The 16,319-nt window shown below is 38.1% G+C and overlaps 2 protein-coding genes across 7 annotated transcripts in view; both read right to left on the minus strand.

Moving 5' to 3' along the window:
* Window positions 1-1,318: 1,318 nt before the first annotated feature.
* Window positions 1,319-9,696, minus strand: LOC135114964 (uncharacterized). 5 transcript variants are annotated; one of them, XR_010275729.1, is made up of 9 exons: window positions 9,071-9,696; window positions 8,720-8,913; window positions 8,345-8,495; window positions 7,822-7,937; window positions 5,895-6,364; window positions 5,271-5,636; window positions 4,338-4,520; window positions 4,148-4,220; window positions 3,702-3,988 (listed from the first exon to the last, which is right to left on the minus strand). XR_010275729.1 is itself a non-coding variant. In XM_064031286.1 (5 exons), the coding sequence occupies exons 1-5, from the start codon at window positions 9,140-9,142 to the stop codon at window positions 5,968-5,970; spliced, it is 930 nt and encodes a 309-aa protein (XP_063887356.1). In that variant the 5' UTR covers window positions 9,143-9,696; the 3' UTR covers window positions 5,748-5,967. The 5 variants fall into 5 exon arrangements, 1 of the variants encoding a protein (XP_063887356.1); XR_010275730.1 differs by lacking the exons at window positions 3,702-3,988; window positions 4,148-4,220 and adding an exon at window positions 1,319-1,444; XR_010275732.1 differs by lacking the exons at window positions 3,702-3,988; window positions 4,148-4,220 and adding an exon at window positions 1,453-2,235.
* A 1,334-nt stretch (window positions 9,697-11,030) lies between these two features.
* LOC135114967 (putative ferric-chelate reductase 1 homolog) overlaps window positions 11,031-16,319 on the minus strand; it is a 44,462-nt gene continuing 39,173 nt past the window's right edge. Inside the window, exon 13 of one of the 2 annotated variants that reach the window (XM_064031289.1) lies at window positions 11,031-13,670. In XM_064031289.1, coding sequence (XP_063887359.1) covers window positions 13,539-13,670 — 132 coding nt within the window. In that variant the 3' untranslated portion in view covers window positions 11,031-13,538. The remainder of the gene's footprint in view (window positions 13,671-16,319) is intronic. The other variant, XM_064031288.1, reaches the window with a different exon arrangement.

Consider the following 16,319-nt stretch of genomic DNA (forward strand, 5'->3'; position numbering starts at 1 on the left):
ATGCACAAAATTATGCATCTGCTAATGAGATAAGAAGTCACAAAGAACTACCGAATGGTCGTCAACAACCTGAGGGAGCGATCAAGTTAATGAAAAGTTTAGTCGCCGAAACAAAGTAAAAGTATCTGAGGGGTTGTCTGCTGTGTTCTTTTAAAGCCCCACATTTGTAGACACTACCTGTACTGTTTATTTGTTTATGGCATCAACCATGAATATAATTCAAATGAAACCAACAGCCTTTGTGCTTTTTTGCCAGATTATATAATTAACTCTATTATATAATTACCTCTTTCTACACTCCTTTCCATCCGTCTTGTCTAACTATCGATCGAAATGACGAGCCTTTACATATATACAGATTCCTTCACGAGAAGTATAATTACGCTGATCCATATCACACGTGGTACTATTTTTATGATGGATATGAATTGAGATGCACGGATAGATCGATCAATAGCTTGAAATAGTGCGTACAAGTACATGTCCCTCAGAGGCTCTGTGGGATATAGCCTAACAATGTAGCCGCGGCAATCCTGTAGACCTCAGTGTCTCCTGAGGGAAGTCAAGAGGATAGATACACACGCCCCACTTACAACCATATTATCGGAACTATTGGTATTAAAAAAAACAACATGAAGACGTGAATGAAAATATTCAAGACAGGAATAATTTACGTGAAACCTGTTCATCCACACTAAGCAGCAAAAAATAAATAAATTAATTAATTAATTAAAAAAAAAATATATATATATATATATATATATATATATATATATATATATATATATATATATATATATATATATATATATATATATATATATATATATATATATATATATATATATATATATAATAAATAAATAATAAACTAAATTAAATTAAATTAAATTAAATTAAATTAATTAGTTAATAAATAATATGTAAATAAAAATAAAAATAAAGAAATAAACAATTATAATAAAGACCCATATCAAACTGTCGGCCTTATCCATAATTTTTTTCTGCTCTTCTCTTAAAACTCCCCGTTCACTCTACACAAACAATCCCAAGAGTATTTTACTCATCTGCCACCCAATTTGGGAACCAATAACTTTCCATAACTTTTCTTAAATATAAGGGCCTAGATTTTATTTTATTTTATTTTATTTTTTTTTTTTTTGTGTGTGCACGCATGAGCAGGTTTTACATAATTATGTCTTTCATATTATGGACATTAGCAGCCAGGGTAACAAGTAATCACTCTATTAATTACATGGTGGGGTTGGGAAAGGTGGGGATAATGACTGTGTGATGGAAAGATTGAAATGAACTGAAATATTGTACTATTTACTTTAATGACAGTTATATATAAATAATGGAGTTAATTACATGTAAATGGTTCAGCCCATGAAGATGATTGCCTGTCATATGCCTGTTTGTTGACAAATTCACCTTTGACTTTCTGTAAGAAAAAATATGAATGACAGGAAATCATACATTGCAAGTTTACTTATTACAATTACATTTACTGTTATTCATAATTGTTTGTTCCTTCACCTTACTGTCATCAATGAGTAGTATTATCATGTAACAAATTAGTTTTTAATCTGTTTTTATTTTTTCTTTTCAAATATGGTCATGTGCTTTTCTCTGATCTTGCAGCCCATCACCCATCCAGTAATCCTCTCTATGTATTCATCAATACCTGACATGTTCCCAAGAAATTCTTTAAGGTGACTGTGAAGTGAAGGTTCTATATAACAGCAACCATCACCTCAAAAATGGTCAACTGGGACAGACATCATGGTAATAGCAACTGGTGGCTACCTTGTGTAGGTCAACTAGTATTTTTAAGTCTCCTCATTTTCTTATGTTGTTTGTTTAGGGATATATGTATGTTGCAATTATATTAGCAACAAGCAGAGGTCAATGACTAGTTAAACTGAGACATTTCATTGTCCCAAAACCAGACTCAACAATTTTCACACTGGCTATCACCTCACACAACAATTACCCACACCCTGGCTCACCAAAAGTAGGATGCCAAGGATTTCTCCATGGCCAACAATAGGTCTCATAATGCCCACACAAACTAGTGATTTATGTCAAGTGGAAACACCATGGAATACCAGTGACAACTCGAAAACAGGACTGCTTCACCATCCAGAGTGTTCACAGTGCTCCTTACAACTGGACTTGGTCAGAGTTGAACCATACTTGCTGCCACGCACCACACACCAACACAAGCTGACTCTATAAAAGTAAAGCAATGCTGCATCTGCTAATATCTATCAGTGTTTAGAGTATAGGAGAAATGAACAAGGGAGAGTATGTTCCATGCCTAGCATAATCATAGGGTGGAAAACAGAGAAAGGATACAAGGATGCTGTATGTTATGACATGACACCAATCCTCACTTCTGGCAGTGACCAGCCACCAGTCCCTTCATTATCACAAAAATGGAGGGTAGCTGTACTCTTTACTATACCAGCAATTGTCACATTTTGGGACATTTGTCAAAATACAATATAATGTTTTAATGGACAGTTAAGTATATCCAGTACTAGAACAGAAACATTAAACTAAAAATTGTGGAGTCAAATTGCTAATGCTCAAAAAATTAAATGCAAGGTGTTTGGTTATAAAAGATTGCCCTAAAAATAATAAGTAAATAAATATAAAAACATATACCCAAGTACACGCAGCTAAAACAAAGAATCTTCAGAACAGTGTAGAGGGATCTCCAGTCTCTTCATATCATCTTTTTCAGTCTCCTTTATGATACACTTGCAACACAAAGGCAGTTTTTTTTTCCAGCCCTGCTGCAAAGTGTGGTTAAGCTGTCTTCCATACCAGAGAGGGAACAATATTGAATGGACATTATGTAACTATGCAATTCATGGTGACTAAGGAAATAGTGCATTACAGCAGACTGCCTGAGTGAACTACTAATTCACAATGATTTTCTTTTCTGCACATGCAAGGTAGCATCTAAGAGGAGAAAGTAGACATAAAAAATACTATTTGTATATCTATAACTAGCATGAGATACTCTTAAAAAGTTTAAATGTCTTGTCATGCTTTGTCTGTCCTTTACAGTTACCTTATTATTCCAACCTGGCCACATAGTAAACTGCTAAACCACATGCTTATGAATTAATAAATACAAACAAATTATATTTCATTTCTGATCCATGTATTGACTTTTATTATGGTATCTAAAATGTGCAGGTGCTCACAGCATTTCAAAGTTTCAAAGATATATAGACTACTGAACACAGCATGGATAGGAATCACCAGACCCACCGAGGGGGGGGGGGGGGCGGTCAGCCGGTGCATTGCACCAAGGCCCATGGGGTCTTTGGGGGGCACAAAGGTAGAAATGGGGGCCCCCCCCATCTCTACCTTTACCTAGCAGCTGCAGGGATGGAGCCCCTAAACTAATCCTGCACCAGCACATTTCATTTCTCTCAGCAGCCCTGGAAATCACTATCACTCAGAATGAGCTAGAGGCTGAGCCCAGCTGAAGAGTCAGCCAGACCTTTCTAGATGTGATGTGTAACCCAAGAGAAATAAAGAGCAGCCCTCCTCTCTCCATAATCTACTCTTTGTCTCCTAACAATGCAAAAGGAAAATAATAAGTACAAAGGAAGTGTGTCCATAATCATAAACTGAAAAATTCTACATACCACAACATAAAAAGGCAATAAACCAGCAGGGTGTGAAAAATGTTTATTAATTTCTTCTCATAATCTTACCCTATGTTTCTTTAGTCTACTTACATCTACTTGATCATCCACTTCAAAACTTTAATACAATCATACAATCATTCTCATCCTTTATCTAATCATATAAATCACACTCAATCAGCTCTTGTGGGTTAATTTCCCATAGTAGGAATATTACCCTTTCCAGCACACTTCAGCCTTGGTCCAAGCCTCATATTTCATTTCCTGAGCCTTACTACTAGACATATGTATGCTCTCCATAAATGGAATGCAGCTCACTTAAAAGAAAAAAAAAAAAAAAAAATACAAAATACAAACTAACCTATAAAAGTAATGTATAGATATAATAATCTTCAAAAATTAAGTTCAAAATGTTGCGAATGATGGCAAAAAATTATATGTAATACTTAAAGTACTGCTATACATATCTTTCCCACCTGTCCTCTGTGGCATTGCATTGGTGCCCTGTAGAACCCCATCACTAGTATCTTGCTGTGGGAATTCCCACGCCTATATAAAGGTATGGGTAAATTGATGCTTAAAGTTGATCCATAATGCAAATGTAAATAATGCAGAGAAAAAAAAAGTAATGGCACAATATTTCATTACCATGGGATCAACACTTACCAAAGGACTTCAAGTTGTCCATTGTCCTTGTCCATTGGCAGCATATCTACTTTTGCTTAGGGAGTCTTCCAACCTTTCTGTGATGTCTGGATTTGCTTCAAATACTTAAACTCAGTTGATAGAAACATGGGAAACATTCTGAAAATGTTTCTTGAATGGAAATCCCAAGTAGAACAGCCAGTCCTGGAAGAGAAGGGGAAATCACTGAAAACATTATACAAGGAAACAATACAAAATTCCCAATCTATTACTATTTGACATGCCTACACAACTGAAGTGCATTTGGGCAGCATTTTTTTTCAAACAAACTTAAAATTTTAAGTGTTTTGGTAGCCTATAACCACACTTTACCTCAACACAATGCCCATGAAAATTAAGAATATTGCATTTCCATTAAGTAATCAATTCTTAAAAGTTCCTAGAATTTTAAGACATCTCTTTACACTTTATTTGCCTATACTACTACTATTGTACTACTGAATCATGCTATTCTGTTCCTACATCCTTCATATTACCAACGACATTCATAATTTTGTTGGTGTTCTAACATTGGTGTCACTGATTGGAAACTAGCCAAGGCATCCACCAACACTGATCTGAATAAAATCGGCCAAGATAGTAAGCCAAATCCTGTCCGGATGAGCCAGGCTAAGTGAAAGAGCCAAAGTCCAAATGCGTCTCCATTCGTGTACTAAAGTGCTGTACTCCCAGGGGAGGGGGGCACTACTTTCTTGCAGATTGTTTTTGAAGACGGGTCAAGGGTCTTACGTGAAAGGTAATACAAAATGGGGCGGGTGGTTATCTTCCTCTAATGTAGAGAAATATTTACCATTAAAATTAACATGCATATTAACAAACACACAGAGGAAGCTGCACAAGGCATTAGGGCTAAATGTGGCAATCCTAAGAATAACAATTCCGAAGTTAACTTGCCTTCACTTGACATGAGATTATGTAGTGTTCTGAGGGAAGCTAGTTGACAACTTCATTACCTGCAGTCAGGGTTTTGTGAGAAAAGTGAGCCGCTGCTGAATGATGCCCCGTACTTCCCGCTGCTGACTGAGGTGCACCTTCCACTCACAACAGAAGGAACAATTTTGACCCATATGAAGCGCATCGTAACAAGAGAACAAAAACAATACACAATTCACGAGAACACACACAAGGAGGTGAAAATAAAGACCAGAATTCAGTAACTATAAATCAATAGATATTGTTCTTCCATATATTAGGTAGTGCTGTCTGGCAGCTATACATCCCTAGAGCGGGATATTCAAAATAAGGCAGTGATCTGAAAACCTGAGAGAGAGAGAGAGAGAGAGAGAGAGAGAGAGAGAGAGAGAGAGAGAGAGAGAGAGAGTTTCATTATATAACATCTATGAGTTGGAAAATTGACTGCGGCACAAATGGTAATAGTTGTCCAAAGAAGAGACATTACATTTGACACGATGTATATACGTAACGGAATAGTCAAACTATTAAAAGACTATTGAATTCCATGTCATTTCATGACAATATGTCAATAGAAAATCTCAAACATTCATAACGTTGGCTCACACTAGTGCTTCAACTTCACGGTGTTGTTACTGAGGACGCTGTGTTACGTGGCTGCTGAAACCTCCGAGACTTTTTATGAGTAAAACTCGTCGTCGCTTGCCTCGTCGATCGTGATATTTGGATGGTGACTCAGAAGCACGGAGGACACGTGGTCGTCAGAATCGGTGACTTCCTCTTCCACTCCTGTCTTCTCCTTTTCCTTTAATTCCTCCTCATCCTCCAACTTTTCTCGTTTTCCATCTTCTTCGTTGCTAGCGTCAGATTTCTCCACATCGTCGCTACAGTATTCTTCGAAGTCTCCACCGTCCCCCGCAGAGCTGGAATTCTCATCTCGTTGGGAAGGCAAAGTGCTGACGCTGGGCCGGCGGCTGACGCTCGTCGACAAAGGTGTGAGACGGGTGGTTTCGCGGCCGCGGCGGCGTGACGAGGACCTTCCCGACACAGAGTTGGGAGAGGGGCTGCGGCGAGACCTGCCACCGGGGAAGGATTAAAGAAGAATAAAGAATCCTACAAATAAAGTAGCTAAGACCATATACCCCAACCCGGGTACCGGGAGTGCTATCCTCTCATCGTGAAACTGCCGTAAAAAAAAAAAAAAAAAAAAAAAAAAAAAAAAAAAAAAAAAGTAAATTGAGTATCTTGATTTCCCATAGCGTCTGTCCATGTGATGTTCGACTACAGTGGCTAGAGTGGGGTCAGGGTGTAGGTGCAACGCTGCCTCTTTTCCAAAAACAAAACTATAGGAGAATCGCCTCTCAGAGGACACGTGGCGAGTGATTCTTGTCTGCGCCTCAATGAGTTACATAGGAAAATAGGAAAGGAGACTGCAAAAAGCTCGCTGGTATACACTGGGCAGCTCCTGTACTATACTAATCTTGATCCCTTCCCCTTTCCAAGCTTCCCAATACCATCCGTCTTCCCTATGGCGTGTTGGCGTTGACCACATAACTGCTAATCCTATTTCACTCATCCACCTTTCTGTGAACCAGTTCTCTTTCCTAAACCTAAACTTAATGCCCGTTACCTCGAGTTCTGTCCTGATCGCTTACTAGGAGAACGTCACTTATATCACCTTTGCTTTTACCCATTTAAATACTTTTATTATTTCCCTACGCACCTTTCTTCTCTCCAGTGAATGCAGTGAGTTCAACGTTTTATTTTCATTATTATTTATTTTTCGTTAAGTAAATGATCTGTTTCCTACTTATATTCCTTTAAATTACCCTGTAGATATTACTGAATATAAAATTTTTGCCCACATAAAAACCTGGTGAGAGTTAAAAGTAACTTGTCAGGACGACGTCACCGGGGCCTGTGTCAGGCAGGGTGGCCGAGTGTTGCCCTTCACGATCAGTTTATTTATTTATTTATATTCGTTAAGTAAATAACACATTTTTCTGTTGTATTCCTTGAGAATGCCTTTTAAATACAGTTATAAATAACATGGGCTGTTGCCCACCTTAAAAACAATAATGAAAGTTAACGAGAATAACATTTTCTTAGTAACACTACCATATTTATGCCACGTTTCTTTATTGATGAACAGATATATGTATAATATCTTTAATTTTCTGTGGTATATTATAATACTTACATGGTAATTATATATTCATTATTTCTTTATCTTATTTCTAACGCCTTTAAGATGTATCACTGGTTACTTGGCGTAGTTTTAGGAAAAGTGGCAACGCTGTATCCACACCCTGAACCCACCTTTACTGTAGCCATCATTCAAGACAATGTAAATCCCAAATGTATGAAATATGAAAGAATGACCAAAGGATTTCTCCTCATCGCTCTACTAATTATTCAGGAAACTTTGTTTACTTATTATTTTTTATAAGAATGACATGTTTAGATTAAACGCCTCGTGAGCAGTGAACACCCAAGGACTGATAGAGATGACTTCCTCCTTGTGAACACCCACCTGGGAGAAGAGAGGGGCAGCGTGATGGTGGGCACGAGATGGCGGCGCGGCAGAGGTGGTGCTGGTGGAGGCGGGCCCACGCGCGGCACACGACACACACCAGCGGGGGCGCGGTGCTGCAGGGAGAATGTGGACGATTTTAATGTTGAAATTTATTTATTTATTTATTAGTATTTTATTTATTTATTGATTTAATTTATTTTGAAGGAGTGGTGGAGGGATCTATCATGGGGAAAGTTACGTAAGCTTTAATATTATATTTCCGCCATTAATATTGACCTATAAAATTTAGGTTAAAATAATAATAAAGAAAACAACAACAACAACAACAACAACAACAACAACAATAATAATAATAATAATAATAATAATAATAATAATAATAATAATAATAACAACAACCATAATAACAACAACAGTAATAACGCATTACGACTTAGATCATAGGAAGCATGCAGGGCTATGTACATTTGTCTGTTTCACCTTCCTTGCCATGGACCGATGGCCTTCAACGCACCCTCACCTGAACCATCCTACCCGGCGGCGGCGGTCTGATGCACCTCTCAGCTTCCGTGGTCACTTGTTGAAGCAGGGACCCGCCCTCGCTCCAGCTGGGCTCGTCCTCCCTGCGACGGTCGCGGATACCCATAGATTTGCTTCTTCGCTCAAAAGGCCTGTTGGTGATGGATGAAAAGCACTGAACGACGAAACAGCACAAACATTAACCATTTTTTATATTGTGAACACCAGGGCATAATTCTCAACATTGATCCCTATACATAGTCGATAAATACCACTTCATGCTTCCCCATTACACGTAAATACAAGTGAATATCAAACAATATACTTATACGCCCTATTAGATTTAAGTATACTGTTCAACTCGTTATAATATTACCCTTTGGGTGCCATGTTGATGTTATCTAGACGCTTGGTCCTCATTATGATGGCCATTCGATGCGCTAGTTTAAGGTTGTCCTCGCAAATTTTACCCTGTCGGTCTTTCTCTAATCTTAATTTCTTCAATTTTACTACTAAGTGCGGGTACTCAACTGGCGGGCCTGTGTCGATGCGGGGTAGGGCGCTCATCACCTGGAGAGAGAGAGAGAGAGAGAGAGGAAAACACGTTTAAGATTATGCTTCTATTCCATGAAGCCACTGAGAACAGTTGCACGAATAATGGCCAGATTAATTAACCTGCTACTGCGTGGGAAAGATGAAACCCCCTCACTCTACATACAACGTATACCTTTCGTCTGTGGTCCTTGTAGCGGCGATCCTGGAACGGTTTCTCTACCACCACCTCCCTTCGCGTCAGCATGGTAATGGGTGGCCAGTAGTGATGGACAGTGAAGTCAGGTGATGGGCAGAGAAGGTGAAGGTGGATAGTACTATGATTGATGACGGGTGATGATGAGTGTCGGTGATTAGAGGTAACACAGCAGAGGACTGTAGCCTGTAGCTGTAGATGCGGATATGCCTTACCCAAGCAGACTTCTGTCTTGAAAGCCTCTGTTCTAGGGCACGAGTGACGTCTCTTTATCACACCATCGCTGAAACACTTCTGCTATATGTAGTGATCACTAGAGATATGCAAAGATAAAAATCAGCTGCCCCACACTTTTGGTGAACCTCACACAGACCCAGGACACGGCCCATTACTAGCACGCCACACTCTTTTAAAGGGTCATAAGCATACAGATTCCTGGTTATTTTCTCGATGCACACATGTCGTAAGGACACAGGAGGCAAGACACACGTTGGGCAGTCAGCTGACGTTTCCTTCCCGCGGCTTCCATCACCGCGTTTCTTGTTGCCATAGTGATGGTCACGTGACACATCAGCCCTAGACAATCATTCCTATCACTAATGTTTTCCCATATTTCATCCACTATAATGAACTTTTGAATTAATCGAAGATTTAAGTTCGCTAAACATCTCCGGGAGATCATTGATAACCTATCAGCAATAATAATAATAATAATAATAATAATAATAATAATATTAATAATATATATATATATATATATATATATATATATATATATATATATATATATATATATATATATATATATATATATATATATATATATATATACACACACACACACACACACACACACACACACACACACACACACACAGTTATAGAGTACCTCGATAATACATTGACAATATAATGTAATGATAAACGCCTCAGAGAAATGGAGGACAATGAAAAAAATTTATCCCATGACCAATAAGGAAGGTTACGAATATACTTATGGGACATCCACGGCTGTCATAAGAAAGCACCTCAGAATAAAAAATAAATAAATAAATAAATAAATAAATAATAATAATAATAATAATAATAATAATAATAATAATAATAAAAAAAATATATTAGGTTAATAAATGGTGATATTCTTTACATATACCTAAGTTCTGCAGCCTCATTTTTAACAAAGGTAACCAGAAGAATATACTACCAAGGAAATATAGTATAAAGAGTGAGCTGAACAACATTACTAAAACAGTAAATGAAAAAACACTCCTTCAGACCTGCCATTACATAGGCGAGAGGTCCACACATGTATCTTGTATAGTAAATATGTATTGGATGTCAGAATTCAGAGATCCGTGGATGCGGATATCAGTTTCTACCAAATAGCAGACGCGGATATCAAATTATGACATACTCATGAATGCAGATGTGCTCAGGATTTTGGTATATTGCCAAATGGCTGCACAGGCTACTTCCCTTCATACTAACAACGTATGCAATATTACAAATACGTGGTACATATATACATTACTATTACTTAATACATACTACATACATACTTCTACATATTTTGTCACTAAAATTCTCTCCTACTGCCTTTACTCAAAACTTTTCACACATCGTTGTGTAAATTTGAAAGGAAATGAATAAAGTGTAATTCTAGTAGACAATTAAGTAAACATTAATTAATTTTCTTCAGCTTAGCAAACTCTACATATATTACTCTGTAGTCTATAATGTACGAACAAAATATATCCACATCCTGTGGTGTGGATGAGGATATTCATCAGAAATGCGGAAGTCTGTGTTTAATTTATCAGAACTACAAATGCGGATATTACAAACTATGCGGATGTTCCTCAGATGCTGATGCGGACATCTGACATCTCTAGTTAAAAACCATTGAACACTGTTAAACAAGGATAATAAAACTACAAGGTTCATATTTATGTTTTCATGATAAAGAATTCAGAAAAAAAATACAAATAGTTCTTAAAAGGCAAAGGTAAGGATGAAAATATTTGAAACTGGATCTTTTGGTAAAAATCTTTAAATGATAGTCTACCAGGGTAATGATTCTCTTGGGAGAATTTTTTTTCTATTATAAATGAGAGAGAGAGAGAGAGAGAGAGAGAGAGAGAGAGAGAGAGAGAGAGAGAGAGAGAGAGAGAGAGAGAGAGAGAGAGAGAGAGAGAGAGAGAGAGAGAGAGAGAGAGAGAGAGAGAGAGAGAGAGAGAGAGAGAGAGAGAGACTTCTCAGTACAATGAATACACCAGAACACTATATGTGACATGTTATTCACATCTAGTTTTGCACCATTATACATAAAGAAGGTTTACAGCAGGCTTCCTAAATCAAATTGTGAGGTACTGTACATACAAGCACCACACAAACTATAGACACTATTTGACATATAAATACATTGCATATCTGTTTTGTTTAATTACAAATTCAACATACAGTATATACAGATAATGAGTAAAGACCCACAAAATAATGTTTCATAAATACATGTCTGTAAAACTTACATAAAATGAGAGGAAAAGGCTTAAAAATGCATGCTGTTTCCACAAATTTGAAAATTAAAACACAACCATCGAGTGTTGAGCTCTAATGAGGTTTACAAAGACAAAATGACAGACCTATAACAGAATGCTTGGCGAAGCAAAGTGCTGTGTGTGCTGCAGTGAACAGACTGAGTTGTGAATAGTAGGTATGTTGCTGTAGGCAAAGGTGTGATTCATTTTTAGTATGTGGAGTGCTATTTCACACCCATCATAAGATGTCTTTTGTAGTGGCACAAGAATGTATTATTATAAGTTACAATATCTAAGTTCTATTCCTGGACTATAAGGCTTCACCTGACTCTTAACTGAGGGATGTCAAGTACATTATTATTCCCTCAGTATTTTCTCAGCTAGAAGTTTGGTGGAAGTGGAGGCTGCAGACATTTAAATATAACTTCTTATGCTACTACAACAGATGCCTATAGACAGGTGTGAATATTGTGCATATATTAATATCGAGATGTGATTTCTTTTTGTGTCAGTGTTATGTTGTAGTACTGTAGTAGACTAGTGTGTATATGGCTTGCTGTGCTGCAATAATGGTATGTTGGAGGTGAGGACAGAAGTTGACATGGAATGAATATCTCTAAAAATGTTACTTCTCCATTTCATGTCAACAATCTTTTGAGCTGTGCACTTGGAATTCAACCTTATTTTTTAATATGTACTAAAAATACTATAAACATTCATATAAAAATATTCATATATTATGCTTTCACTTTTGCCTAAAATATCTTTCAGTGTGATGAGGTGGGACAGCACAGCATCCTCCTATGCCTTCACTCTGCTAGTCTACAAGTGCTACATGAAGGCTTGTAAATGAACAGCTTTAGCCACTCTAGTATGTTAAGTGCAAGTGAAGGGAGAGGAAGTGCTCTGCTCTGCCTCACCTACATAGGGAATATTCAAATTACAACTTACATATAATTAAAAAGAAAAAAAAAATACTATAATGTATGAGAATAAATCTGGTTTTAGTATACAGCACACACACACACACACACACACACACACACACACACACACACACACACACACACACACGTGCGCCTGTGTGTGTGTGTGTGTGTGTGTGTGTGTGTGTGTGTGTGTGTGTGTGTGTGTGTGTGTGTGTGTGTGTGTGTGTGTGTGTGTGTGTGTGTGTGTGTGTGTGTGTGTGTGTGTGTGTGTGTGTGTGTGTGTGTGTGTGTGTGTTGTGATAAGGTATGGATCTAGAAAGGTTATCTAAGACTGACATTGTAGTGGTAAGACAGAAGTCTATTCAATTATTTGGCCCATGGTGGATGTGAGGATAATCTCAGTGAAATGAGAGGACACAGTGGCAGATTACTGTACATGAGATAAAGGATTAGAGAAGAATGAGAGGATTACAGGATAGCTCCACTATGAAAGTTCAGGTCTTATTACCAAAATTGTTCCACTCCTTCAGAAAGTTATCAATACTGAATGTTTTTGTGATCAAAATGTTTTGTTTTTTCACCACTGAGTATTTGCCACACAGAATAAAACTGTATAAAGCAGAATACAAATTTCATATAATGCAATATTCTCACACTAACAGGCACAAGAAATGGAGAATCCTGACTGGAATCAGTAGCATCTAGCAGAAGTGAGGTAATGCACTCCCACTACCAATATTATATACTATACTTTCCCATCAGGTTTCGGACAGCAAAAACTGTATCACATTCTTCACTCCTTCCCCTCAACCTGCCTGGTAATGCAGTAGGTCTTGGGTACAGCATTTCATGGAAACACATAGAATGATGCCTTTCCACACTTTCTATTTGTTTAGAAACCACAAACACAAAAAGGGTAACTCAAGAAATTGCCCATTCAGATCACTCCATCCTGTAGGTCTCCCTCAAATCTGGCACTCATTACTCCCAAAAGATGACTCCCCATTCCTTGAGTGTCTTTTCATCCACTGTGATGACAAGGAGGAGGGCTGCAGTGATGAGGAAATTCCCCAGGAAATAGAAGAACAGCATCACCTTGCGGAAGCCAGCACCCTAGTCATTGAGGTAGAACATAGTGTTAGTAATGTACACACACACACACACACACACACACACACACACACACACACACACACACACACACACACACACACACACACACACACACACACACACACACACACACACATCCTGTGTCACAAATCTACAGAGCATTTATACAAGAGTAATAGATAAAGTGCAAGAGTAGGGTGGATGGGTCTGGATCTCAAAAAAGCATTTGATACTGTTCCCCACAAAAGTCTTATGTGGAAGTCAGAGAATGAAGGACTAAAGGGAGCAATACTGAGATGGGTGGATGATTATTTACAAAGGAGGGAAATGAGAACAGTAATCAGAGACACTAATTCAAGTTAGCACAAAGTGATAAGCCAAGTACCACAAGGATCTGTGTTGGCACCACTGTTTCAAATATATGTAAATGATATGACAGATGATTTACAGACAGATGAAAATAATAGAGGATGAAAATGATTGCAAGGAGTTACAAAAGGATATTGACAAGATACATGCATGGAGCCAAAGATGGAAACTAGAATTTAATGCCAGAAAATGCCATGTGTTGGAAATGGGAAAAAGTAAAAAAAAGGGACCTTTGTGGAATTACAAAAGGGGAGGAGAAATAATAATGAAAAATAATGAAGATAAAGATTTGGGAATAATGATCCAGGACACACTATCATCTGAAAGGCACATAAACAGAATGTTTGGCTCAACATACAATTTGTTAACAAACATTATGGTGGCATTTAACTATTTAGATAAAGAAATGATAAAGAAAATTATAACAAGTTTGGGCTCCACAGAAAAAAAAAAAAGATATATGGAAACTGGAAAGAATACAGAAGATGGCAACAAAGATATTACCAGAAATGAAAGACTTAAGCTATGAATAAAGACTTGAAGAGATGGGATTTTTTTTTATGTAGGAGGGACACTGGCCAAGGGCAAAAAAAAAACACTGATATGCCAGTCCCAGAAAAGGATCCAAAGTGGTAGTCAAAAATTGAAGGATAAGTGTCTTGAAACCTCCCTCTTGAAGGAATTCAAGTCATAGGAAGGTGGAAATACAAAAGCTGGCAGGGAGTCCCAGAGTTTACCAGAAAAAAAGGGATGAATGATTGCGAATACAGGTTAACTCTTGCATTAGAGAGGTGGAGAGAATAGGGGTGAGAGAAAGAAGAAAGTATTGTGCAGTGAGACTGTGGGAGGAGGGGAGGCATGCAGTCAGCAAGATCAGAAGAGCAGTTAGCATGAAAATAGCGGAAGAAGACAGCTAGAGATGCAACACTGCGGTGATGAGAGAGAAGCTGAAGCCAGCCAGTCAGAGGAAAAGAGTTGATGAGACGAAAAGCTTTTGATTCCACCCTGTCTAGAAGAGTGGTATGAGTGGAACCCCCAGACACGTGAAGCATACTCCATACATGGAGTACAGAGTTAGCAGCTGGGAGAGTGAGAAAAACTGGCAGAGACATCTCAGAACACCTAACTTCTTAGAAGCTGTTTTAGCTAGAGATGAGATGTGAAGTTTCCAGTTCAGATTATAAGTAAAGGACAGACTGAGGATGTTCAGTGTAGAAGAGGGGGACAGTCGAGTATCACTGAAGAAGAGGGGGATAGTTGTCTAGAAGGTTGTGTTGAGTTGATAGATGGAGGAATTGAGTTTTTGAGGCATTGAACAATATGTACCAAGTTTGCTCTGCCCCAATCAGAAATTTTAAAAAGATCAGAAGTCAGGCATTCTGTGGCTTCACAGCATGAAATGTTTACTTCCTGAAGGGTTGGACGTCTACGAAAAGACGTGGAAAAGTGCAGGATGGTATCATCAGCGTAGGAGTGGGTAGGACAAGAAGTTTGGTTTAGAAGGTCATTGATGAACAAGAAGATAATGGGTGACAGGACAGAACCCTGAGGAACACCACTGTTAAAAGATTTAGGAAAAGAACAGTGACTGTCTACTACAGCAGCAATAGAACAGTCAGAAAGGAAACTTGAGATGAAGTTACAGAGAGAAGGATAGAAGCCGTAGGAGGGTAGCTTTGTGCCAGACTCTATCAAAAGCTTTTGATATATCCAAGGCAACAGCAAAAGTTTCACCAAAGTCTCTAAAAGAAGATGACCAAGACTCAGTAAGAAAAGCCAGATCACCAGTACAGTGGCATTGACAGAAACCATACTGGTGATCAGATAGGTTGTGAAGTGATAGATGTTTAAGAATCTTCCTGTTGAGGATAGATTCAAAAACTTCACATAGGCAGGAAATTAAAGCAACAGGATGGTAGTTTCAGGGATTAGAACAGTCACCCTTTTTAGGAACAGGCTGAATGTAGGCAAACTTCCAGCAAGAAGGAAAAGTAGATGTTGAAAGACAGAGTTGAAAGAGTTTGACTAGGCAAGCTGCATGCACGGAGGCACAGTTTTGGAGAATAATAGAAGGGACCCCATCAGGTCCATAAGCCTTCTGAGGATTTAAGCCAGAAAGGGCATGAAAAAACATCATTGTGAAGAATTTTAATAGGTAGCATGAAGTAGTCAGAGGGTGGAAGAGAGGGAGGAACAAGCCCTGATTCATCCAAGGTAGAGTTTTTAGCAAAGGTTTGAACGAAGAGTTCAGCTTCTGAGATAGATGTGATAGCAGTGGTG

The sequence above is a fragment of the Scylla paramamosain genome, chromosome 28, assembly GCF_035594125.1.
Source record: "Scylla paramamosain isolate STU-SP2022 chromosome 28, ASM3559412v1, whole genome shotgun sequence".
NCBI classification, from domain to species: domain Eukaryota; kingdom Metazoa; phylum Arthropoda; class Malacostraca; order Decapoda; family Portunidae; genus Scylla; species Scylla paramamosain.